Here is a 27,035-nt window from a genome sequence, read left to right on the forward strand (position 1 = left end):
GGGTTATTGTATTATTGCCGCTCACCGAAATCGTTGTTTATTTTAGTATATATTATCATCTTGAATAAACTTTCCATGTCATAAGAATGATAAGCCAGCTAGATGGTAATAAGTAAACGGATTAGTATAGCATTCAGACGTTGATGGATATTTCCACCATTTATATTTGGGTTGATACGTTTGAAGAAATATGGCATGCCAATAATGATAAACTTGAACTCAAGAAAAACTAAAAGTAAAATGTATAACAAGATCCTTCACATTAACAGTTCAATGTAAAAATGGCAGAGGTACAAATTTAAACGCGGACGGTCACCACAATCGTAATTTATTTGCGTTGCAGAACAGTCTGAAAAATTACGATGTATCTTTTCAAAGGATGTCATCATTTACATTTCATCTCTGGTATTCAGTAGATGAAAATTAACTATCTCTCAAAATTAACAAACTCTTATCAATCAAAATGCTCACTGTAAAAACAATTGAAAAAATAAGCATACAATTGTTACTTTATAAGCTTATACTAATACTTGACATACTTGACATTCATCATCTTTTTACGAATGCGTTTTTTATCATTTGTCACGCAGTCTCCTGATGCCACCATGCCTGTCTCTCTCAGTGTTTGGCGTGCCAGGATCGGCACGTATGTGCGCCGTAAGCAGAAAGTATATGACTACTTTTACTACCTGAGGAGGTATGTTTATGGTCTTAGATTAATTGAAAAGGCAAAGAAAGCAGCTGAACACTCAAAAGAAAATGACAATAGCAATTGCCACCACTCATCTTCTAACATCTCTTCATCTGGTAAAAATGGTAAATCTAGAAACGCATCATGTCGACAACAACCACCTTCTAACGGTGTAAACCTGAAGCCAGCCGAAACTGAATTACCCGGGTAACCGTGACGTCAATAATAAGGAAGTGGAAGCAAGTTCTCAGACTGGTTACGTCGGGGGCAATGGTCCTTCTTGTCATACCAAAAGCCCCGATCACATCGCTCAGGATGGGTATATGTGTGCTGATGGCCGTACACTTGCATCACATCCAACAAGTCCAACCGAGAAGAGATCCACTCCTGTCCCTGATCCTTCTTACACCAAACCTACCAAGCCTTGTGACCTAGACGAGTTGGACCTGAGATACATAACCGTTCATCGCGCATCACCTGCTAGCCTCCACAATTCAACTCGAATATATGGACAAGACACAGGTGGTGGCACATCAGAGGTATACTCACAAGTAGCTACACACGTCGCTGGTCATCAAGATGGCGGCAAGCAGGACAAGGAGATATCGAACCCTTTAACGTCTGAGATAGTTAACCAATCTTTACCCGTTTCTCAACTGGATAAATCTAACAACGCTGAACACACATTGTGCCCGAGGGTATGTTTAATATTAAAAGAAGGTGTCTCTATCTCGTACCATCTTTTATCATTAAGAATATTTAGGGATACATCGTTACCAGCTAACTAGAAAAAAATGTGTCTTAGCGTTTGCCTTAAAAAAATTGTAACAATTTCTATTTTTACGTAACAAGTTTACCTAGAAATTATTCAGCATATAACGTGTGAGACGAATTTCATTGCTATTTTTTCTTATGTAGTTTACATTAAAAGATACTGAACCATGTTGATATCTGGACACTGACTGTATTAAGTTTTCGAATAAAATTAATGTTTAATTAGGCAGAAGCACTAGTCGGAAAAAAATGAATGAAATAAAGTTAAAGTTACCAAGTTTGATAATTTTTTTACACTTTACTATTGGTATGTTAACACCGTTTGAAACAAAATAAGTCGGAACGATATACATTTGATAAAAAACTATATAACATTATGTAAGGTAATCTGTTTATTATTTGAAAGGTCTTTCTGTCATATGTACTTCTATTCGTTTTAGGAGATTGCAGAGCTTTGTGGAGCACCAATATCTTCAGTCAGTAGATCACGTTTACCTAGCAGTGGATCAGATGAAACACAAAGGAATTCATTCTTATCTGGTATGACCAACTTGCTCCTCCTGAGGTCCGGTGACGTGGAGAAAAATCCTGGTCCAAATACCCAGTAAGAAAATTGAAATAATTCATCATCATCATCATTATCATTATTATCATTATTATTATCACCAACACTATACTATTGTATTATACATTAATACGTTCTAATATATTATGCCATTATGAGTACATTAAAGGACGATCAAAATAGTCTCCTTTGCCTTACGACGGAGTGTTATACCAATCGCCAGTTCGCAATATTTTCATGACGGTTTGAATCCAAAAGTATATCGACAGAATACCGTAAAATCAAGTGGTTATGTGTACACATTTCTCATTGAACATGATCATTTTCCAATCTGCATGGCCAGCTATAGTATATTTTCTTTCATATTTCATCTCTGAGAAATGCCAAACCTAACAGGATTTATGTGAAATACTTCTATGTTTTAATACAATATACAATTTTTTTCCTTGAAAATTAATTGAAAACAAAAATATCCCTTAGCCTCTCATGTGTCTTTGTATATGGTTTAGGCCTGGGAATCTAACTGAGTTCGAACTCCATCTCCTTGCTGACGGTATGGATCCATCAGACTTCAGGAAGGTTGGACTAGCTTTAGGATTCACTGAGGCTCAACTAAGTCGATTCAAGGAAGACAACATTGGGAACATAATGCAAGCTACCTATAAGATGCTTTATGAATGGCTAAAGACAGTACGAGATAGTGAGGCGAGGGAGACACTGTCCAACAAGTTAAAAGACATCGGTCTGGTACAGCTTGCCGACAGTGTACAGAAAGGTTATTACCACCACTTTCATTACTCCTATGCAAAGAAAGGATACTGATGCTGATTTATGATAAAGATTATAATGATTGATATACTGATGATTATAATAACGATAGGCAATTTTGAAAACGATGTAATAAAAGTATAATTTTAGTATAAAAATAACTTGATTTATAAAGCGTTTTTTGCCTGAGGATGAAAATCGCTTGCCATTATTACCTTTAGCTCAAGCTACCATCACAGACGTTTGGTGCATTCAAGGAATTAATCATGCTGGGTACACATTCATATCACCTGGGTCGAGTGCAGCACAGTGTGGATAAATTTCTTGCAGAAGGAAAACACACCATGGCTCGGATTTGAACCACCAAACCTCAATTTAATTTTATTCAACCATAAAAATATGTATATACAAATCACACAGTGTACATAATAATGCAACAAATGGTACAAAATATGGTTAGGACCATAATAAACGGCTTATAGAGAATGACCCCCAAAACAATAGCATTGACAATATTTACAATTAGAAAAAAAAATAATCTTATTAATCAGTTCATTTATATGAAAAATAGAAAAAATCTTACTAATGATTGCAAGACACCGAAGTTGTTTTTCAATCTGAGTCATAAGGTGCAAATATAAAAAAGAATTTTAAAAAACATTCCCAAAATAAAAAAAAGATATTTCATAAAAATGAGATGAAAATATAAGTATGGCACAAAATAAGAAATCAAGACATTAAGTGAGGGGACATCCCGATAGACCGCGGGTCCGATAGACCGCGGGTCCGATAGTCCGCAGGTCCGATAGACCGCGGGCCCGTTAGACCGCGGGTCCGATAGACCGCGGGTCCGATAGTCCGCAGTGCGTGTAAAATTATGATCAGATATATCAAATGCCATCGAGAGGTCCAAAGGTTAAATGATACGAGATCATGGAGTTTTATCAGGTGCGGATCCATGGGGGGGGGGGCGAGGGGGAACTGCCTCACCCATCCGCCCCCGCTTAAATAAAGAGGGCAGTTGGAAAAGGGAAAAGGAGAGAATAAAGAGAGAGAGGAAGATGGGAAAAGAAGATAATAGAAAAGAGAGTAAGAGGGGAAAAGGAAAGACAAAGAAAAATGGAGAAGAACAGGGGGAAAGAAGAGAAAAAAGAGAGGAGGGAAACCGAAGAGAAGAAAAGAAAGCTAGGAGAAAGGAAAAGGAGGAAAAACAAGAAGAGAAAAAAAGAGGAAGGAAGAAAAGAGTATTTAAATGGAGAGGAAGATGGGAAGAAAGATAAGAAAAAGAGAGAGAGGAACAGGGGAAAAGAAGAGAATAAAAAAGAGAGAGTGGAAGGGGGAGGGAGAGAAGAAAAAAAATTAAAAGAGAAAAAAGGGGAAAGGAAAGAAAAAGAAAAAGGGATAAGTAATGGGGGGAAAAAGAGGAAGATGGAAAAGAAAGAAATGAAAGGAAAGGAAAAGAAGAAGAAAAGATAGGAAGAGAATAATATCAAAAAGAGAGAAAGATGGGAAGAAAGATAAGAAAAGGAGAGATGGAAATGAATGTCGAATGTCCCATTGGGGATTTGAAATCTCATCATTTTAGGTTGGAATATCAAAAATTTTCAGTTTAATCGTTGAAATATGTATCGTCTTGATGACTAACTTTTCGACCAGTCCATAATATTTAACATTTCTGCTCGCGCTTCGCGCTCACGGTAATTATCTAGTTACATACGCGTCCTGTTCAGGTTCTCAAACATTGCCCAGAATGTTAAATTTTCAGGACAATATACATGAAATTTATTTTTTAGCTTGCATATGGCTTATGAGATTATAACACATTTATGTTGCTTATAAAGTAAATCTAGGAAATGACTGTTAGGACATGGGCGTTTGCCCCCCCCCACCCCCCAACGAAAAAAGAGAGAATCAAGGCTAAGAAAAAATAGAGAGAAAAGGAAAGGGATTAGGATGAAAAATACTATTATTTTCCAAATATAATGTCAAAATCTATCACAACCTTGTATTTTTGTAAAAAAAGTGTCAACATATTTGCTTGCTCGCTTCGCTCACTGCCAAGTTCTTATTAATTTTATGCGATACGCCATATCGAGCCCCCTCGAAATTGTTGGCTCATTACGGCACTTGGACAAATCAACTTTGAGCGGCCGATCGTGGAAAATATGGGTGAAAAAATGGCCCCTCCCCCTATTGGCGGAAGCTGGGTCCGCCCCTGACTTAGGCTTTCAGGATAAAATACAGGAAAATAAAAAAAAAATCACATCGCGCTTCGCGTTCTCATTATTTATTTAGGCCTTGTGAGATAGCTCAATGTGTTTTTCAAGAATTAAATCTCAGATTTTCTTTAACGTCTACCCCCTCATTTCATTTATCTTTTATCTTGGTGCCCTCGCCCGCCCCCCCCCTCTGCATCCATGCTGAATAAATACGCCACTGATGAGGATAATTAGTCGAGATTGCATATTTCCTAGAGGTTATCATTAATAATATTGAAGGGTATACTAAAACAACAGTACAGAAACTACAGCTCCCGTTCAAAATATTCTTGTAGGACTTACTCTGGTGAGAAGTTTAACCAAATTGAACCCCCCAAAAAAAAATCACTCGTGCTTCGCGGTCCCATTGATATTACATGGGCGGAAATCCCAGGGGGGACGTGTCCCATCTAATCAAAATAGTAGGGGGGACATAATATCCCCCTACTATTTTGGTCTTTGATAATCATAGAAACACATCATTCTAAATCGAAATAAAACATGTATTTTGGGACGAGATGACGTTACTTTGGCGATGATAACCTTCCCCCCCGCCCCTTTTCCCCATAGGCGGATTCAGGGGGCCGAGCTCCCCCCCCCCCCCCCCCTCTTGGCGGAGCAAAAAAAAGAAAACAAAAAGGGAAAGAAAGAAGGAAAAAAGGAAAAAGAGAGGAAAAAAGGAAGAGAAGGACGACGAAGGCATAAAATAAGATGAGGGGAAGACTTGGAAAATAAAAATAATCTTTCGTGCGACTATATAAAACTTTCGCTCGCGCTTCGCGCTCACATTGCCTATTAGGTGATTTACATATCTTGTTCAATATGGAGTTCGAATGTCAAGTTTGGAAGTCAATATACGACACATATTTCACCTCGGAAATCGAACTTTCATTATTTTGTGTAATTTACAATTGGTTTTTAAAAAGTGCTCTGTAAATATGTCAATTTTATGGTTTGAATATTAACATTTGCTGCTTGCGCTACGCGCTCGCAAATTTTGATTTGTCAGGTACCTATATTTTCGTGTAACACATAAAGTTTTCGAAATATCCGTTTTCTGGTCTGATTGTTAAGGCGCATCAGCTAGAGTGCTGCACGCTCGCATTTTGATTGGCGAGTTATATAAATGTTTCAATATTGTTTATACAACAAACTACTTAAAATCCCATTTTCATGACAGTTTATCAAAAATTATAGCTCGCGATTTGCGCTCGCATTAATGGTTAAAAATATATAAACTGATGCATCCTATTCATAATCACAAAAGTGAAATGTCCAGTTTTATGCCATGATATCATCAGATTTCGCGCCATCATTAGGCATTAATAAATATGATATCAATTTAATAATTAAATTGTCCCTTTGTTTCATCTCGCGCTTATCAAGATGAATAGGAAGATCATTTTCGTATTGATTGATTGATTGCATTTATTCTTTTTCATTCCAAATTCCAAATTTAACAAAAGTTACAATGTAAAGCATAACACAAAATATCATATACAGAAATGAAAAAAGGGAACCCACTGGAAAGCAAAGCTTGTTAGTATGGGTTCCCTGCAATAAATAGTTAAAGTATATCTTTGATCAATGAAATTCAATTCGTAAATTAAAAAGGTTTGTACAATGAAAAAGAATACCAGTGGGGTCAAGCTTTTTATGTTTACTAAGTTACAATTAACAGAAAAAAAATTTATATCGTGCCCCTGCTGTATAAATAAATAAAAAAAAAACCTAAGTTCAGGAGTGTTTGAACAGACAATCACTTGGACAAGAGAGGACGAATACTAAAAAACAAAACAAAGACAAAAACAAAAACGGAACACACAAAAACAAAACGAAATAGAACAGGACAAGACAGAAAAAAAAGGAAAAGAAACAAAATGGCACACACACACACAAACAAAAACAAAACATAACAGGACAAGACAGCAAAAAAGGAAAAGAAACAAAACACACTACAAAACATAGACGGACAGAAAGATTATAAAAGCAATAGAACTAGACATAAAGATGACAGGAAGAGAGAGAGAAAAAAGAAATGTGAGAGGAGAGGGAGAGAGAAGAAGGAAGAAAATAAGAAGGGAAGAAGAACAAAAGAGGTGGTAGCTGCTTACACAGAAATGTTTGAGTTCTGGGGTTTATACTGAAGGATAAAAAGTTTCTTCAACCCTCGACTGAAACTTAAATGTGTTGGTTTATTACGTAATGATTCTATAAGGGAGTTCCATAGTTTGATACCTGTAAAAATAAATGTTTTATTCAAGAGGATTGTTCTAGCTCTTGGTGGATGAAAGAGCCCGGCAGACCTAGTAGGATAATGATGAATATCGACATTTTTAGTAAACATGGAATAAAAAATATTTGGAAGTTCATTTTTATCTAAACTATACATGAGTTTTCCGAGATTGTATCGATACAAGTCACCAATCTTTAAAATATTATATTTATAGAAAAGTTCGTCAGTGTGTGAACGAAAATCAGCATGACAAATAATACGAATAGCCTTTTTCTGCAAAAGTAAAATTCTGTTCAGGAGGCAGTCAGCACAATTCCCCCATGCTGTTATACCATAGTTTAAATGAGGCAGGATCAAAGTTGAATACAAATTAAATAGTATATGAGTGGGAAAGAGAAATTTTACTTTGTTTATGATACCAATATTTCTCGAAATAATTTTACAAGTGTGACCTACGTGTTCTTTCCAGGAAAGATTATCATCAATAGTTACCCCAAGAAATTTAGTACTGCCAACTCTTTGTAAATTAGTATTTTCGAAAATTATATTACCTGGAAGTTCATCTATGATATTACTAAAGAGCATATAGTTTGTTTTTTGGAGATTAAGGGATAATTTATTAGCTTTGATCCATTCAGAGACATGCACTAATTCGTGATTAATGGTGGCAAGCAAATGGCGTGGATCCTGATGGGAGAAAAAAATATTAGAATCGTCAGCAAACAGAATAAAGGATAAATTATTGGAGGACTTACAAAAATCATTTATGTATATAAGAAAAAGTAGGGGACCCAAAATAGAGCCTTGCGGAACCCCACAAGTAACAAGTTTTGTTTCGGAGTTAAAGTTTTCGACAGAGACAAATTGTTTTCTATTGTCTAGGTAGTTCCTGAACCACTCCAAGGCTATTCCCCTGACTCCATAGTAATTAAGTTTGTGTAATAAAATGTCATGATTAATGGTATCAAAAGCCTTGGAGAAGTCCAGGAACACCCCAACAGTATGTTGAAACTTGTCGATTCCGCTGGCAATCTTATCAACTATTGTTAATAATGCATGTGTAGTATTATGATTTTCACGAAAACCAAATTGCAAGGGATAAAATAAATCATGCAAATTAAAGAATTTAGTCGTCCGAACAAATATCAATTTTTCAAGTACTTTAGACAAACAGGTAAGCAGTGAAATGGGTCTATAATTACCTAATGCAGTACTGTCACCTTTTTTAAATACAGGTATAACTCGAGCTAGTTTCAGAGATGAAGGAACAATCCCAGTAGACATACATAAATTATAGATATAAACCAAGGGTTTAACAATGGTATTACAATTCTTTTTTAACAAAATGTTATTGATGCCATCATGCCCCGAGCTTTGCTTATTTTTTAAGCCATGAATTATATCCGCAATTTCTGCCTCATCAGTAGGAGAAAAATATATTGAATTTGGGTTGGGGTCATGAAGAAAATCATTAAAGTGTTTTGTAGAGTCTGGAATGAGTCCGGCAAGATTTGGGCCTATACTGGAAAAATAATCATTGAAAGTGTTTGCCAAAGTAAGTGGATTTTCTATAATTTCGCCATCAACATTTATTTTTGAAACAGTAGATTTTTTTGAATTACCATGCAAAACATTCTTAATTATTTTCCAGGTATTTTGTATATCATTTTTAAATAATTGAAACTGATTACAAAAATACACTTTTTTACTTCTCCTAAGTATACCAGTAAGAATGTTCTTGTAGTCTTTGTACTTTTTCTTGTTCTTGTCACATGGTTTAACAATTGATTTCAAATAAAGATTATTCTTCCTATTAATGGAACGTAAAATACCCTTGGAGACCCATGGGGACCTTGGAATCCTTTTGTAGTTAGATCTTTTTTTTCGAATTAAAGGAAAACAATGATCCATGTTTGAAGATATTATACTCATGAATGATTCAAAAGCATCATTTGCATTATCTATAGTGTAGATTCCAGACCAGTCTGTGTTTTCAAGCTCTTGCATAAAGTGTTGTATATTGTTTTCAGAAAAATCGCGTTGTATGTGAAAAGAAACCGAGTTTGCCGAGAAATCATTATTGAGTTGGTAATGGAGGAATATTGGAAAATGATCAGATAGATCGGAGAGAATTATGCCAGATGACAGCGCAAGTCGTACATTCGTAAAGACATTATCAATAAGACTGACCGAGTTGGCAGAAAGTCTGGTAGGTTTAGTAATTGCTGGTAAAAAACCTGCAGTAAGAAATGAATCCATGAACTTTTGTATGAATGCATCTGAATCATATTTTAAGAGGTCTGCATTAAAATCTCCTAGTAAAAAGCAGTTTTTATGAAGCATGATGGGGTGATTTAATAATTCATTGAAATTGTTCAAAAAGTCATCACGAAGATAGTTCGGCGGTCTATAAATAACTCCAATTACAATGTTTTATCATTTGGAATAACTACTTCAATAAATAAACTTTCTATAGAGTTGTTCATGCGGTTCAATTCTGGCCTCAGTCTGTACTCGTACCGTGCAGAAATATACAAACATATACCGCCACCTGTTTTTTCTGTCCTACTATTCGTAATCAAATTATAACCAGGAAGTGAAAAAAATGTTAAATCAGTTTCAGAAGTAAACCAGGTTTCTGACAAGCCTATAACCGAACAGTTGAGTTTCGAATTAAGTAAAAGGGAATGCAATGCATCAAAATTTTTATTGGCACTGCGGATATTGCAATGTAACATTAAAAAATCATCTTTACTGTTGTTTAAATGTTTACTTGCAACTTGACTTTCTGAATAATAATAATAGGAAGGCGCATGCTGATAGGTACTATCATTTGGATCGGAGACAGAATCAAGATTATTGCTTTGGGAGTTCATGGATTGGGCAACAAAATTGTGAAAAGCTTTATTAGAATTTTCATTGAAATTGGTATCTAAATCAGACTGAAAAGCGTCGTATAATTCATCATTATCCAAGTAGTGAAATGGAGCATTGGTGTTAGCAGCCATATAAGGAAAGAAAAGGGGAATAGAATGTGAAGAACGGTTACACAAAAAATAACACAAAACAGGACACACAGTAACACATGAACAATCACACAAAGAGGCGATAAACGAGAAAAAACGGCATATATACTTGATGGCATGTCGTAAGGATGTCCCGCTCCTATGTCAAAACTCGAAGTAATAATAATATCAGCATTTTTTTAAAGTGCGATCCATATCCACCTTACAATTTTTCAACAAAGTGCTAGAAATATAAGCTGAAATTGACTCTTTTTTGTCAGATCGGACTATCAAAGTTTCATGATTTTCATGATTAAAGTTGTATTTAGAATGCCTAGATTCTAGGTCTAAATATAAAACACGCTCACGCATGTTTATTCAGATACCCAACTTGTTCTCTAATTTAAATCATTATCTGGTTTCAGATCAAAATATCAAAAATTTTCTGCTTGCGCTTTGTGCTCGCATTATTAATACTCATATTTTTTAGGATTTACAAATCATGAATAGAGTGTCTCGTTTAGTAAATATTATAGGACTAAATCTAGAAATTTTCCGCTCGTGCTTCGCGCTTGCTTCAATTGTTTACTCATATACCTATTCTGCTTGAGTTAAAAAAAGTGCTTAGAATTTCCTTTCTTTGGGTGAAAATTTAAAAAAAGATTCAGCTCGCGCTTCGCGCTCTCATTATTTGATTGTTAGATAATACTTTAACATGTATTCTTTTCATGAGTTCATTTCCCCTTTGCGCTTTGCGTTCGTAGTAATTATTAAGTTGCGTACATGTCTTTTTCGGGATAACAAACATTGCCCAGAATCAGTTCAAATTTTAGGAAAAAAATACATAAAATTCCCTTCAAAATTAGTTCGCGCTTCGCGCTCGCATCATATAAATGAGGATTATGATTTTATGTATTAATTTATAAGAATAAAGCCAAGAAGTGACTAATGAGGACTACCTCTTCAAAGAAACAAACAAAAATTATCTATTGGCGAGCTGCCGATCGGGGAAAATATGGCTGAAACAAATTTCCGTCCCACCCCCCCCCCCTATTGGCGAAGGCTGGAACCGCCCCTGTGTCTCACCTACCTTTTGGTATATATGTATTCATGTTTTTTTTTCAAGAACACATTAATAAGAGGTCTTTATATTTTTTTTATGTGATTATAAGATAATTTAAGTTAGCCTGGCCGGGAGGGAGTGGGCGCCATTTTCGAAAAGTACACATGGGCGCCAAACATCAGGTCAAATTTGCTCCCCCTCCCTCCCCTTGAAATCCTGGACCCGCGCCTGGGTTCTATAACAATAACCCAATTAGGGCAATCACCCCCTGACAACTACTTCAAGGAAAATGTTATCCCCATATTTTCTACCGCCGGGGACTGTTACCCCCCCCCCCCTGAAATTTACTCTCCAGACAATTACCCAAGATAATTATGAAAATAATACTAGTAATTGTGAAAATGCCTTAACGTGACGACATGGCGTGGTACTTTATTTTGCCATGTCTTAATTAATCACTGGCAGCCGAAGGCAAAACATTTAGGGGGATCCACCTGAAATTTTGGGATGGACAGGTAAAAAATTGACAAGCAAATCAACCAAAATGTTAGGAGGGACCACCAAGATATTTTGACAAGGAAAAAAAAGGAGGTTATCAACCAAAATTAGGGAGGGGGCAAAAGTACTTTAGGGTGGTCTACCTCAATTTAGGGGGGGGGGGGACCTAGAAAAGAAATTGACGACAAAAAAAGGTTCTCAACTAAAAATTTAGGGGGGACCGACCTCCCACCTAAAATTTACGGGAGAAAGCCCCCCCCCCTCCCCGCTTCCGCCGCCTATTAAAGTAATTAATTAGCTTATTATTTCGACATAGCGATATATTCTATCTTGTCAAGTCGATATGTCCACATGGCGAGATATGAAGTGTACAAGTCCGGGGGGGGGGGGGCACATCCATTCACGAGTGGATACCATGCGCGACCATGGGGTCTCGAAAAGCACCTTAAACACATCATTTATATATTCTGAAAATGCACCCCTTAACAAGTATTGGCGTGTGAAACCTTACCCTTTACAAGTATTGGAAACAAAACGATACTCTTGGCAAATACTCCCTGAAATGGACCCCTAAACAAGTACAGGAATGTTTTATTGTTACGGGTCCTTCGTCGTCGGCTTTATCTTATTTGGTTTAGTACGAACCCACCTTCTACACCTCGCGCAAATAGGACTCTAAACACGTAGTGTTGGGGCAAAAAGGACATACGTATTTTTTGGGTCGTGCATGTATCCACTCGTCAATGTAAGTGCCCCCCCCCCGGGTACAAGTCCGGCAAGAATCCCGATATATCGCCATGTTGACATGTAACATATTTAAGTCGACTTGGCAAGATACAATATCTCGCCATGTTGACATATAACTTTTTATAAGTGGACTGACTTGGCAGGATATCTCGCCATGCGGACATAATAAGCTTATTTAGTCAACATGGCAATATAAAGTATCTCGCCATGTCGTCAAGTAGATGGCTACGTGATTTTAGAGGCTCCGTATGGCGTCTAGAGGGCATATTTCCGGGGGGGGGGGGGTGTAACAGTCCCCGACGATAAAAATATGTCTATAATATTTTCCTTGAAGTAGATGTCAGGGGGCGATTCGTCCTGTGGGTCATCGTTATAGAACCCCATGGACTCGTGTCAATGACCTTTTGACCTCTTGGTGTCATGGATTTCACTATGTTGCCCTGATCATAATTTTACACACACCGCGGTCTATCGGACCCGCGGTTTATCGGGCTGTAACCTTAGGTGACACTAATAAAGGAATGCATTCCTTCGTAATTGATATATTTTATTTACTTTTTCATTACAGGTAAGGCCGGAGATCACATACCATCAATGACGGAAGATGAATTCCAACGGGTCATCAAAGAGGTCAAGAAATATTCGGCCATTCACCACTGTCAAATTCAAGCCGATCCACTGAACAGCCGACTTATACTTGAATTTAAGCGGATTTTCACAAATCTGACGTTGATGGAGGAAGATAAGGGAACTGAGCATAAGACGCCGCTACTCTACGAAGACCTCCTCAAGACCAAGGTAAACGGAGTCTTTCCTCAACGCTTGTTGGTTGAAGGTGAAGGTGGTGTGGGGAAGACAACTCTCTGTGCAAAGATCGTTTGGGACTGGATTCATGGAGCAGGCTACCAAGATTTCAAACTTGTACTTCTCGTCCTCCTTCGTGAAGTAAAGGATAAGACTATTGGAGATATTATAAAGTCCTACCTCCCAGACGACAATATGGTTACAGCCATGCAGCTAAACAAGTATGTATTTTCCCATCAGACAGACGTCCTTCTCGTTCTGGACGGTTTTGACGAGTTTGCTGGCGATCCTAAAAGCTGTTACCAAATCGCCCTTATCATCCTGAATCGGCTATTCAAGTCAGGGAAAGTACTAATCACATCAAGACGATGGAGATCAGATGAGATACGGAATATTCAAGAGCTTAGAAAGCTTTATGCCTTCATTGCCGTGGAAGGTTTCTCTGATGAAAATCTATCTTCCTACGTCACCAAGTTCTTCCATCCAGACACAACTTCGGCTGAAGATTTGAATCGATTTATATCAAATAACGATGTGATCAGAGAGAACATGGCTCCATACCCCATATACACAGCTATGCTGTGTATCATGTGGAAAGAATTCGATGGAGCTCGTCGCATAGCAATGTCGAAATTACAAACATTTTCTCAGCTCATTAATGAGATGGTCCAATTCTTGGTCGATCATTATCTCTCAAAGCTCGGTCTGTCCGCAATAGACAAGAAATGGCGTGTACAGCGTGCAGAAATACTTCTCCATCTATCCAACATCGGATGTCTTGCCTTCCAGGGGCTCAAGGAAAGGCGATTGGTGTTCACTGAACAAGAGTTCAAGAGCTGGCCCGGGTGTGTGACAATAGGTTGTCAAGTTGGAGTACTCACTAAACAAGCACCGATCCTTCAGAGGAGAAGCAGAATGTATCACGCACATTCCGCAGACTCATCTGTGCAGTTTCCCCATAAGCTGTTTCAGGAGTATCTATCGGGGATGTATCTCGCATCTCTTCACAACTCAAACAGAAGCGAGTACGACAGGTTGATGGAGGATATAGTCGGAAAAGCAAGGGAATTCCGGGAGCTTCTGTACTTCACATCGGCTCAACAGAAGGAGGTCGGATCGGATATCATAACTCGTCTAATAGCAACAACGTCAACACGGTCAATGGGATATGGGCGTATCGATGATGACTACATTGTTGATGTAGCATATGAGAGTCAAGACCAAACAGTGGCCAGAGCTGTGGCAGATCATCTATCGACTTCATCCAGCAACACACTTGAGATCGGGGAAGAGATGCAGGGCCACACGGTTTCAGGACATATCTTCATCATGAATCATCGTAAAGTGGTAAATAATTTCAACAAAAAGTACACACCCTCTTAATTCGAAGATATAATTTGTAAAAGCCTAGATATTATTTTTTCTTATTTCTTTTTTCTACCCGCAATATTAAAAACAAACGAGACCAAAGAGTACTGCTCCTCAAAAACATGAAACATTCATAGAACATCACTCGGCCCAATTTCACTGTTATTTATTTTATATCTGTCATAAAAAATACACCCCTTGTAAAAGAAATCAGATGACGCAAAATAATGTAATTTCAAATATTTAAACTATTTAAAAACAAACAAAACGTAGAAGGAGGGGGGGGGGGAAGTAATACAAAACGTGTATATACATGTATTTTGTTTTGTTGTTCTTTAAGGGAAATGAAACCTTTGGAACAAGTAGGCTTCTGTCAAAACAGAAAAATCAAAGAATAAAAACAAAGAAAGTTTGAGAAAAATCAGACAAGCATTGAGAAAGTTATGAGAATTTGAATATTGCGATCAGTAATGCTATGGAGATCCTCCCATTGGCAATGCGACAAGGATGTGTGATGTCACATGTGAACAACTTTCCCTTTGATCGACTATAAAATACCCACAAAATGTCTCGTTTTGCTTTTTCTTATGGTGATACAAACTCTTTATCCATGATTTATTCTTTAAAAATCTGTATTACATGCCCTCCTATAGAAAAAAAAAACACATGATCTACTGATCGATGTGGTAAAAGAGGCGATTTAAGTGAAATATATACTAAAGTAATGGGGAGAGTTGTTCACAAGTGACATCACACATCTTTGTCGCATTGCCAATTTGAGGATCTCCTTAGCATTAGTGATCGCAATATTCAAATGCTCATAACTTTCTTATTATTTGCCCAATTTTTCTCAAACTTGCATTGATCTGTTTCTTTGATTTTTCTCTTTTCATACAAGCTGTCTCATTCCAAAGGTTTCATTCTCCTTTAAACGTCCAAGAGTTAAGCCTCGGGTATGCAGATATGACTCAAATGTAATCAGGGGGCGGATCCAGCTTTCGCAAATATTTACCCATATTTTCCCCGATCGGCCGCTCAAAGTTGATTTGTATTTGTTTCTTTGAAGGGGTAGTCCTAACAGTAACTTGTTCGCTTTATTCTCACAAAACATAAATAAATAATAATCTCATATAAACTCCTCAAAAAAGTTTGGAAATCTGACTTTCATTGATAGTCCCTCTTCGTTTTTAGTAAATATCGATATCTAATTAACATAAAAAATACATTATTTCATTATCTTTAAAATGATACCCTACATGATATGATTATGGTTCACATGGAGGTGCAGTGCCTTGAAATGTGGGGCAAGGTGTAAATTTAAAAGTCGCAAAATGACACAATATTGAAAGTCACTGTGCTTTTTTCAATTGTGATGAGTGAGTTACTCGGCAGTTTGTTTTGAGTATGATCGAGAATCCCTCCCCTGTTAATAAATATCATTTTGTAATTTATATCAATGAATAGATCATTTAACTCTCTTTAAAACGATACCATATATAATATGATTAGGGTTCACATGGAGGTGCAGTGTCTGTTCTTTTTTCGTGGTGATGAGTGAGTTTCTCAGCAGTTTCTTTTAATTGTTTTCATGCACCTAAACATCAACATTAACATGGAATCAAACACACCTCTGCAGAAAACAAACATATAGCAAACAACATGCATGGTTATTTCAAACCACGACTCAAACAATGTTATTTCACAGAAACATCACTACCATGACTACATAAACCACAATAAAACATAGCAAATGAAGAAGCAGGGGCTTGATTTGAGTGGATTTTTATCTCTATTGACACAGACAAAAAGAACTATGTTTTGTATTGACCTTTTATGACAATTTATGCTTGTTTTGCAGTTTTTCAGTTCAGACCTCACACAACACTTTTGAGTCCTGCTCTTTTTGTGGTGGCTTGATCATAACAAGAATGGTATCAATTTAAAGAGAATTAAGTGATCTTTTGAGTGATGTCAAATATGCATTGTGTAAAATTGGAATTCGGGAGAAATAATGGCCAAACTTCGATTTCCAAACTTTTTTGAGGGGTTTCATAAGCCTAATTGAATTGTACGAGCGCGAAGCGCGAGCAAATTTTTAAAGGAAATTTTATGTATTTGGTCCTGACAATTTAATATTTTCAGCAAAGATTGTGATTGTGAACAAGATCACTGCGAGCACGAATCGCGAGCAGAAATTTCTGATATCCGCTCTGGCCTGATGGGAAAACAGACCTACTAATGTTTGCAGCTACCATTGAAAGCGATACATATTTCAACAATCAAATAATTATTTCTCAAGCATGCCTGGAAGTAATTGTCTATTCGTTAATGTATGAGAAGAACCAGTGTTGGGAAAAACACTGACCACCCAAATAAGATCAGAACATCGTGGAGTTCTTAGATTTTGATCTTAATTCTAGAGTGTTGGTAAACTCAGTCATGAAATAGTAATTGTGAAGCGTATCCGTTGACATAATATGACGAAGCAAACCTTTCAAGTCTATTATTATTATTATCACCATTATTGTTTTTATTATTCGGCCTTTCTGGCCACTTTCATTTTGGTGTATATTTCATTCACATTGGTTTGGTATATATTTATGAATGACAAAAAATACCGAATTATATAGATTGGACGATATATGATATTAAACTATCAGATGAAACTGATGTTTGGTTGTCTCTACATACTACGAATTGATCTTTTTTCTCATAAATACTGTGCATACTAGAAAAATCTGGAAATTGTAAAGCCATGTGGACGGACTGCTTCAGAGGACCTGGCTGAATTCATGTGCTCCTCAAACACCCTGAGCTCTGTGACGATCCGTATGCCTAATGTCAAAGCGGATGCACACATGCATGATGTGTTCTACTCTGTGCTTGCTCGGAACGCCACTGATACCAGGGTACGTTTTAAAATGATTTTTTCCATACTGTATAACAAATTCGTATAATATAATGTCAATTAGAGTCATTTTTGTAATTAATATTTTTTGGTAATATATAATTGTACATCATGACCAGGGGGCCGTTTCATAAAGCTGTTCGTAAGTTAAGAGCGGCTTTAAGAACGACTGGTGATCATTTCTTACGCGCTAAACCATCGCTAATGAATATACCATTTACCACAAGAAGGGATCACCAGTCGTTCTTAAAGTCGCTCTTAACTTACGAACAGCTTTATGAAACACCCACCAGGAATGGTGGTAATCATAACTGCGTCTATCTGCATGACATAAATGGAGAACACTACTGATGAATGTTAATTGCTATTTACTATCAAAAGTATTACAATCCTCTTGCTCAGGGCTACTTAAGATATTTCGGTGATTTTCCGTTATTCCGCATTCACCCCCCTTGCTCTCTCCCTTCTCCCTCCCTTTCCCTCTATTCACATGATATGATTAATTTCGCTTTCTCGTCTCTTTCCCTCCCTGGCTCTATTCTCGGTATTTTTTTTAATCTCGTGCAGTTCTTAATTTGTGTGCTTAATTTTACTTGTTGTGTTTTGTCCGCTGTTGTATGATTTGTTAAATGTCTCGCTCTTGCCCCATGCTGTCATTCTTTTATTTATTTTTATAGATTTTTTTATATATCTTTGTCCTTGTTCAGCTCGCGTGTTGGCCCTTTTTACGTGTAGAAGTCAAATCATGTTGATATCCACCCTCATTTTCCTGATAACAGAGAGAATATCAAAAATAAACATTATATAAACAATTAAAATTCATTCATATTTGAAAGAATATAAATAAAAATGTGATGATATTCATTTCTGTATTAATGTATCACTCATTTATTGAAGGGAGCTTTCAACAACAAGGTTTGCCTTCCAGTAGGTTTCAATTTGATACCATTCTCTGTTGAAATATCAAATGAAATAAATTTTTGATCAACCAATTAATTCATTGATATAAAAACTGTGATTGCCTGGCTTTGGCCATAAAGCTATAAAAACAGCATGACTGTAACATATAAACCTAATAGTTCAGAAAATAATTACAATTTTACGCCATTTCACTTCATCATTTCATACGCTTGTTTAAAATGTTGGTCGTTGATTAAAAGTTTAGAAAAAAAATAATTTTCCTTCTTTTCAAAATTCAATTTGTACATTTATTATTTTTTTGTCAATATTATCGCTTAAATTGTTTATTCATTGGTTTATTTTTAATTTGATTATTCATTATAAATTGATGGGAGGGGGGGGGGGTGTCCCCAAACAATGTGGTAATGGTTGTTATGGTTTTATTTTCGGTCTTGGAATTTTCGCCTTGAATTGCTTACTTCGGTTATATAATTTCTTAAATAGTTAAAAAAATAAATGAACTCCAACTTTCGTACTTATACATCAAACAATACAGCACTGACTACAGTACGTATAAAAACAAGTTTGCACTTAAAAATAGTTGTGTGAAATAACATATAATACCCTGAATCTTCTTTCACATATAATGATCGGTAAAAATCTCTTTAAGCAGATGACGATATAACTGTCAAAAAGTTTTCCGCCTGCTTGCTTTTGAAAAGTTCGTAAAAATGGCTTGCACAGAACTTTGAAATGATTATATGAATACGAGTAGACGATAATCATGAAGAACACATGGTGTTTAGCTAGGTAGATTGTTTGAAGATATATCTTTAGTTTTAACGTGTTTCCTTACCCAAAACACTTCATAGAGCGCAATTGTGCACCAAGCCCCACATTCCAAGGCCATCATGATAATCTGCTTTACACAGAGCTGTGATGCACATGGAATGACTTAGACTTGATTTATACGTTAACCATTGTCAAGCTTAGGGAAATTTAAAAGAAATTTTAACCCCCCTTTCTTGAAAAAAAGCTGGGGAAAAAATGCTGGGGTAAACTTTTGAGTTATGTCCTCAGATCTGACTGGCACAAAAAAGGAAAAGGTTGTAATTACTTAGGATTAAAATTGGGTGGCATAAGCCGTTACAAAATCATTAAATGCTTATGTTTTATTTCAATTGGGTAACAATTCCGAACACAGAGGAGTTTGTCTTCGCCTCATTTCATTGACAGCGTGCATTTCTGCGCAAACCCTTTTTTCTGCGAGCTTTAAACAATTGATAGTGCTTACTGAGGTGTAACATTCTGTCAAAATGTTTACTTTCATATGATAGATGAGACCCAAACTCAAGAAGTATGTGCAAAAATAAAATATCCCCAAGTTGTATAGTTTTTAAATTCCCAATACTTTTTCAAATTGTAAATGTTTAATTGATACGCACTGTAAAGGGCGTCAAATACCCGAAACTATCTCTAATTTATATCCAGGCTTACAAACTGTATGCAACAATTATTGGAAGAATCAATCAGTTTGATTTCGATGAAAGAGCTTAATGGATCAGATATAAAAGAATGAAGTAAATATTCTCAATACTTTTCACATTGTAAAAAACAATTGCTGGAGTCATGATAGAAAAGCCTTGTACAAATTCAACCAAAAACTTTAACATGTTTAATGTTTTTTCTACGACTTTAAATGAAATCAAAATAGTCAAACGCATTAAATTGATGAATGTTCGGTGTGATTTCCGAATATTTTGAATGGTAATTTTAGTTTCAAAAGGTCTGTATTCATATTAACTTTAAACGCGCTATTTCGTACACAATCAACTGTTTAATATCCCCTTAGATATAAATGAGGAAAAAGGTTTCTGGCATATCTATATATTTTCCCAAATCTTTAGAGTAAAGAATCAAGTGGCACACTTCTTTGATGAGGAAAACAAACAAATCTTTAAGATGTTGAAATCCAGAATGTATCCGTAGAAAAAATAATGTAGAAAATAAAAATCAGTAATAAAACTTCGCCCATGCAGCACATTTTTCGATAAAACATGTTACATTTCGTCTCTGGATACCATTTCTATTTTACTTTAATTGTTTATTGAAACGAACCCAAAATGTAGGAACCGTTGCTCATAATTTTCATTTATAAGGACATAACATATCAAAGATTTTTAGCTCGCCCTTCGCGCTCACTTTATATATAAGATCACGTGAGATGTACCTTATATTGTTTATAGCAATATAAACTAACATATACTTAAATCTTCAGTCTTTAGTTAGGACTACCCCCTGAAAAACTAACAAAAAAAGCCAGATTGTAGAGGCCAATCGAGAAAAATGTTGATCAAAATATTTTTCTGACCCCCCCCCCCTCCCCTATTGGCGAAAGCTGGATCCGCCCCTGTCCCTTTTCCTGTGTTGAAATGTGTGCATATCTGTGCCCCTCTGATATTGTTTTATCAAACAAGGACAATTCAAACGATGACAAACGTGTCCCTCTAGTAATGTGCATTGTGCTTTAATACTTCAATGAAATAGTAAACTATGAACATGGAAGTACCATTCGAATTGTTTCATCAAATCTATTTGGAGTCTGTCTCTTTTTTGGTTTAAAAAGCAATTTGAACATGTTTGTACGTTCAAATGAAATCGGCATTTATTGACATGAAAACAAACTGACCGATTAGGGTAACCTGTTTAATCGGATCCTTCATTGTCGTCGTACTTAGCGCTGAATGCAATAAATAAAGCAAACTCAGACAAAGAGCACAATTTGAGTATATAACCAGACCGGGAATGACGAAGCCTGCATTATATTTGATGAAACAGTTTGAGGCCTGTCTTCAATGAATATGCAATAAACATGACGCGTATGCTCATGTCAAATCCTCACTTAGCATTTTTTGTTGTTTGAAATTACGCTTTTGAAAATAATGTCAACCGCGAAAGGACAATTGTTTTTTTAACAGCACTTCAGTAATCGTGAGATGAATATTATTGCAACTACTTTTGTTACAAGGGAGACATATACAACATCAACGTGCTTTTGTTTGTTTTTAATCTTTTCCACTACCTTTTTTCATCTTTCTGGCCCAATCCTCTCTTTGTATCTTCTTTTAATTAGCCTTTTCCCTTACTCACCTTCTCTCTGTCTGCCTCTCTTTGCCGTCTCTATCGTTTCCCATCTCTTCTTTTCTTTTACTTTCCATTTATGTACAATGTGCCTCTATGTATTGGTTATACAACATTTTTGCGTACTTAACATGCAAATGTTGAATCCAAAGATGATTTTTCCCCAACAATTCATTTCATTGTAGTTTGATATGAAGTACTAGTAATTGTATTCAAATTATATCATTTCATGTTTGTACTGTAAGTATTATTCTGTCATTGTAGATTGGACACAGGTTTATTTTTAATTCCGCCTTTGGCTGCGAGGCATGTTTTAATAAACCATTTTGCATTTAATTGAATTAAATCAACATGTTTTAATTTGGAATTGATTGGATATCATGTTATGTCCAAGGAAAGCTGGGAACTGAAGTCATCAGCACAACTATTGCATACTGCATTCATGGCAGCGCGCTTTTGACCGTTTTCACAAAATAAAGCTTAATTATGAATTTCAACCATATTTCTTTTTATTAATAAGATATAAAGGGCAAATTCACAGCCTTCGATCACATAAGCAAATACAGCATGATTGAAAAACAATAATTTTCCTTTTATTCATAGCTGTTAGAGGCTTTAGAGCAAATTGCTGTGATTTTCATTACATTACGTGAACGTACAAGAGTTATTTCCAATGATTCGATGATCCATGTTTGTTCTTTAATCGAATGTAAAATAGATTTCAATGTTTTAGTCAGGCCCTTGTTTGATGATGTATTCTCGTTTCCTCATTATGTCACTATTATTCCAGATTGAGTGTCTTGACATCAATCACATTGATCTCAGTCAACGTCAGTCTGCATCACGTGATCTGGCTCAGTTTATTTGTAAGATGCCTCATCTCAGGGAACTTCATCTCGGTGGTGCATACAGAAACATCGGTCCCTCGTTTCATGACGAGTTCTATTCAACGTTGTCATCATTAGCATCGTCTGCAAAGGTATCTTTTTAGTTTTTTATTTTCGTTCTCTTCAACTTTCATAGCATTTTTCTCTAGTTGATGCAGTATAAGGTGATGAGAATTTTCACTTTTTAAAACTGAATTTTGTCTAATGTTATGTACCAGAGGAATGATATATCATTATGGCTTGAACATTGTGTATAGGCATAAAGTGTTTGGCCCAATTTATATTATTTTATTATTCTGTGGAACATTTTTAACCATTACCTTGATTTTACTTTTAAAGTTATATTTTAATCCGTTAGTTATTCCAGGAAACCGAGATAAGCAGACTCTGCTTCAAATTGAATTTCATTTTCTTTTATGTCCTTTATATTTTACTTAAGTTTGTATTGTATTTTATGTTTGAATTGAAAGATAAGCAGAACGAATTCAGTCAATCTGTCATGATATTCTTAATTCACCTTCTTAAAGTCACAGACTCCAGCACGCAAAAGTTTTGGAAGCCATATTGGATTTTTGGTCTTACCAGATAAATGACTGGCCTTAAAACATGTCCTAATGTATTATTTTGGCCCTTAAACCACCAAAAACGCATCTCCCACAGTCAGGGAAACTCCCGGTTTCTGAGATCGTTTGAAAAGTCCCTTTTTCGAGATATTTGCGTTCATCGAAGCGTGAATCACCATTGAAAACCTTCGCCCTGTCTAGTTTTTCTCGGCTGTTTTCAGACCCTTATGTATGTGTGCGACACACTCGGAAAGAGCGGTGAAAATGTGTACGCGTGTATACAACCATGGAGCTAACAACCGTGCATTGTTCGGTGCTCTCTTTCCCCCTCTCCCTTTCCCTCTCTCTCATTTATTGTCAAGCATTTAATTTGATCTTCGTTCATCACTTACCCTTAATCCGGACGTTAAATGTGCCGTAATTAGACCATATTTTTGGATCCACCGTCATGCATATCCGTAATATCCAACTTTCATGTTAACTCCTGAGCATTCATCTTAAGCTTATGATCTGCTGCACAATCAATGATCAATACATTATAATATTATTTCCACTAGTGCCGGCGGAAGTCATGGAAATTATTAAGTCGATATGCAATTTCAAAACATGACAAATATGCCTACAGGTCTGTACGTCGTAAAAAAATCATTGGCTGGTTGACGAAGCCAACGAATTGGAAAAAAGTATACTGTATTCACCTTCAAAACAAACACACTGCAAAGTATTGGGGCTAACGGTCACCAAGTAAAGTGCATTATAAAAGTCTGCCTGTCAGCTCGATCCAGGCGCGCCGGAACACTTTCAGTTTTGGGGGGGCAAAATCCCGAAGGGGGCACAATATTTTTGACAGCGTGAGATACCGAAGCGATCGAGCGGTAGAGGGCGTGGGACCCCCCCCCCCCCACGGTAAGGACTTTGTGTAAAAATGGAGTTTAAAAGTTACGTTTCTAAGAGAATTCAAAAATAAATTTCTTGAGAATTAAACATAGAATTCACTACGAAAGACTATACTCAGAGTTTATGAGAACCTATGAAATCTACGCGCAAAACGATCGCTTAATTCGGAATGTGGTTTTCGTGTCTGATCAATTAAATTACGTAATACGCTTATATTGACTCAAAATACCAGAAATTACATTTTTCATGCAATATCCTTTCAGAAATATTTATTTATGTACCTCCAAGACCGTACGCACAAACGCGAGAACAATAGGTGGGCACTGATCCGTTGTGTGATTGGTCAAGCTCGTGAACTTGTAAGCTAGTGAACACTTTTTGCGAGAGTGATCACGAATTTCCTAGAAAGCCAGTGAACACTTTTTGCGAGAGTGATCACGAATTTCCTTATTGACCATAGTAGATTGCGAGACAAATGAATACCCTCTAATCATTATTTCAATCCGCAATAATGAACATATTTAGTATTATTAAACTCTCACTTAACTTACAAAAGACCAATTAAATGTTATTTAGTAATAGAGTAAATAGTTTGCCTGACAATCTCATTTTTGAAAACACCGTCCTTGAAAATGTTTCTCAAACAAAATTCTTGGGTGTACTTATTGATAAAAAATTGTCATGGAAACCACACATCGATAATATATATGCAAAAGAATGTCAAAAAATATTGGAATTATCAACAAACTCCAATTTTTTCTTCCATCTCGTACACTACTTACACTATATTACACCTTAATATTATCATACATTAATTACGGTATTTTGGCATGGGGTTATGCAATTCAAACACAATTACATAGGATACTTTTGTTACAGAAAAAAGCACTTAGGATAATATTTCATACACATTTCAGATGTCACACAAATAAATTATTTTTTGAAAACAAAATCCTTAAAGTTAATGATGTATATCTGTTCCAACTCGGCCAATTTATGTATAAACTAAATAAAGATGATCTCCCCGCAATTTTTTCAATTATGTTCTGCAAAAACTCCTCTGTATATACACGATTATCCTACAAGACAACGAAACTCCTATCACCTACCTCCAACCCGAACTTTACTTGCAAAAAAATCTTTTGTTTTTTCTGGTCCCGTATATTGGAATTCCTTGCCCAGCGCCTTTAAGGAATCCCCAAGCATCACAATTTTTAAACATAACCTTAAAAAGATGCTTATTTGCCAATACTTTACAGAAACAAGTCAATCTGCCACATAACGAAAACCATATACAATTTCTTCATTTATTTATTTATTTTTTTTTTCCTCCCAGCATACAACTTGCCTGCCGACCTGTTTCCGCACCTGCCATGCTCCTCTTAGCACCTCCATTGTACCTGCACCCTCTCTCTCCCTACATTTGCCTCTCTGTTCTTCCCTCATAATCAAAATCATTGTAGCCATGTTGTTATTTTTTTATTATTTCTATTACTATTATCATTTATTCTAATTTGGTTCACTCTTTCGTTGTTACCTTCGATATTTTGTACAGCCTCCTTTTAAACTGTCTTCCGTCTCTCCTTTATACTATATTTTCGTAATATACGTATTGAAACTAGGTTACGGGGGCTTGCCTTCCATACAAACTTGGCTTTTCTTGGCAAGCCCCTCCGTTCTGTTTTACATAGTTATTATTTTCAAAGTTACTTTAGTTTGCATTAGTTCTCATTGTTTATACCTTATTTCGATTGATGTTGTACTTTAAATTTCACTGTGTATTGTTTGATTTTGTTGTGCTTTGTGAACGGAAAATGAATAAATCTAAAATCAAAATCTATTATTCATTCTACCCTAAATCAATTTTTAACCCCCCCCCCCCGACCATGGAATATGAACCGAAATAGGATTCTAGGTTGGATAATGTGTCAGTTGTATCCATTTTCAGTGAATGGCGGCCATCCTGGACGCCATCTTGTAAAACTAACCACTTTCCCGGATGCGGATTTTGGTAGATTTTTAGTATATTATTCCTGAGGTCGAATAGTACAGAACACCGTTGAAAAATCATTTGTTGCAATTTGTTCCGGGTAAGGCCGCGTTTGGTCGTATATTGACCCGTCTATATGTTAAACAGAAAAAAAAACAGAAATCATGTAATATCATTTAAGGCACTTGCCGGTTTAAAACGAAACTCGAATTTCAATTTCATTTTCTTTTCCCAGAGTGTTTGTCCCATTGAAGACACCGATGGGAAAAAAAAATCGCGTCGAAAAAAAAACCCGCCAGAAATCCAAAAACCAAGCGATTTCGCACGCGACCCGAGTGATTAGTATAAGCCCCTTGAAGTGTTTTGGGTAATAAAAAAAGTTAAGTTAAAAATAGTAAAAGATGTCTTCAAGTCATTTTTTTTTCTTCTTCATTATTACGGTCTACACTTATTCGCCTAACTATTTTAAAGTCTTGTGCAAATAATTTTTCACTAACTTTTCAAAGGTAAGTGGTGCTTACTCAAGCCGAAATATTTGTTGACAGTTATATCGTAATTTGCTTTAATATATCTGTACCAATGTTAGGATGTGGCAAAAAAATCTTCAGGATATTGCAAATGTCTAATTTTACAAGATTTTTTATAAGAGTTTTTTTTTAATACGCACTGTATATTTGCAACTAATTTTGTTATAAGAAAGACATATACAGCATCCACGTGATTTTGTTTGCTTTGTTTTTAGTCTTTGCCACAATTTTCTTCGTCTTTCTGGCCCAATCTTCTCTCTTTATGTTCTATCTATTGACCCTTTTCACTTTACTCACCTTTTCTCTGTCCGCCTCCCTTTGCTGTCTTTATTATTTCCCATCTTTTTGTTTTCTAATGATTTCCATTTATGTCCAATGTGCCTCTTTGTTAGTGGTTATAATTAAATGTGCGTACTGAACATTAAAATATTTAATACAATATATG

The 27,035-nt window shown here is 36.0% G+C and overlaps 1 protein-coding gene across 1 annotated transcript in view; it reads left to right on the plus strand.

Annotated features, from left to right (window-relative positions):
• Nucleotides 1-1,337: 1,337 nt before the first annotated feature.
• The window catches only part of LOC121413070, a 32,732-nt gene continuing 7,034 nt past the window's right edge, over nucleotides 1,338-27,035 (plus strand). Inside the window, exons 1-6 of the mRNA XM_041605830.1 lie at nucleotides 1,338-1,389; nucleotides 1,906-2,069; nucleotides 2,540-2,805; nucleotides 13,174-14,756; nucleotides 17,510-17,686; nucleotides 22,517-22,705. Of these exons, the coding sequence (XP_041461764.1) occupies nucleotides 2,008-2,069; nucleotides 2,540-2,805; nucleotides 13,174-14,756; nucleotides 17,510-17,686; nucleotides 22,517-22,705 (2,277 nt within the window). The 5' untranslated portion in view covers nucleotides 1,338-1,389; nucleotides 1,906-2,007. The remainder of the gene's footprint in view (nucleotides 1,390-1,905; nucleotides 2,070-2,539; nucleotides 2,806-13,173; nucleotides 14,757-17,509; nucleotides 17,687-22,516; nucleotides 22,706-27,035) is intronic.

The sequence above is a fragment of the Lytechinus variegatus genome, chromosome 4 (assembly GCF_018143015.1).
Source record: "Lytechinus variegatus isolate NC3 chromosome 4, Lvar_3.0, whole genome shotgun sequence".
NCBI lineage: Eukaryota > Metazoa > Echinodermata > Echinoidea > Temnopleuroida > Toxopneustidae > Lytechinus > Lytechinus variegatus.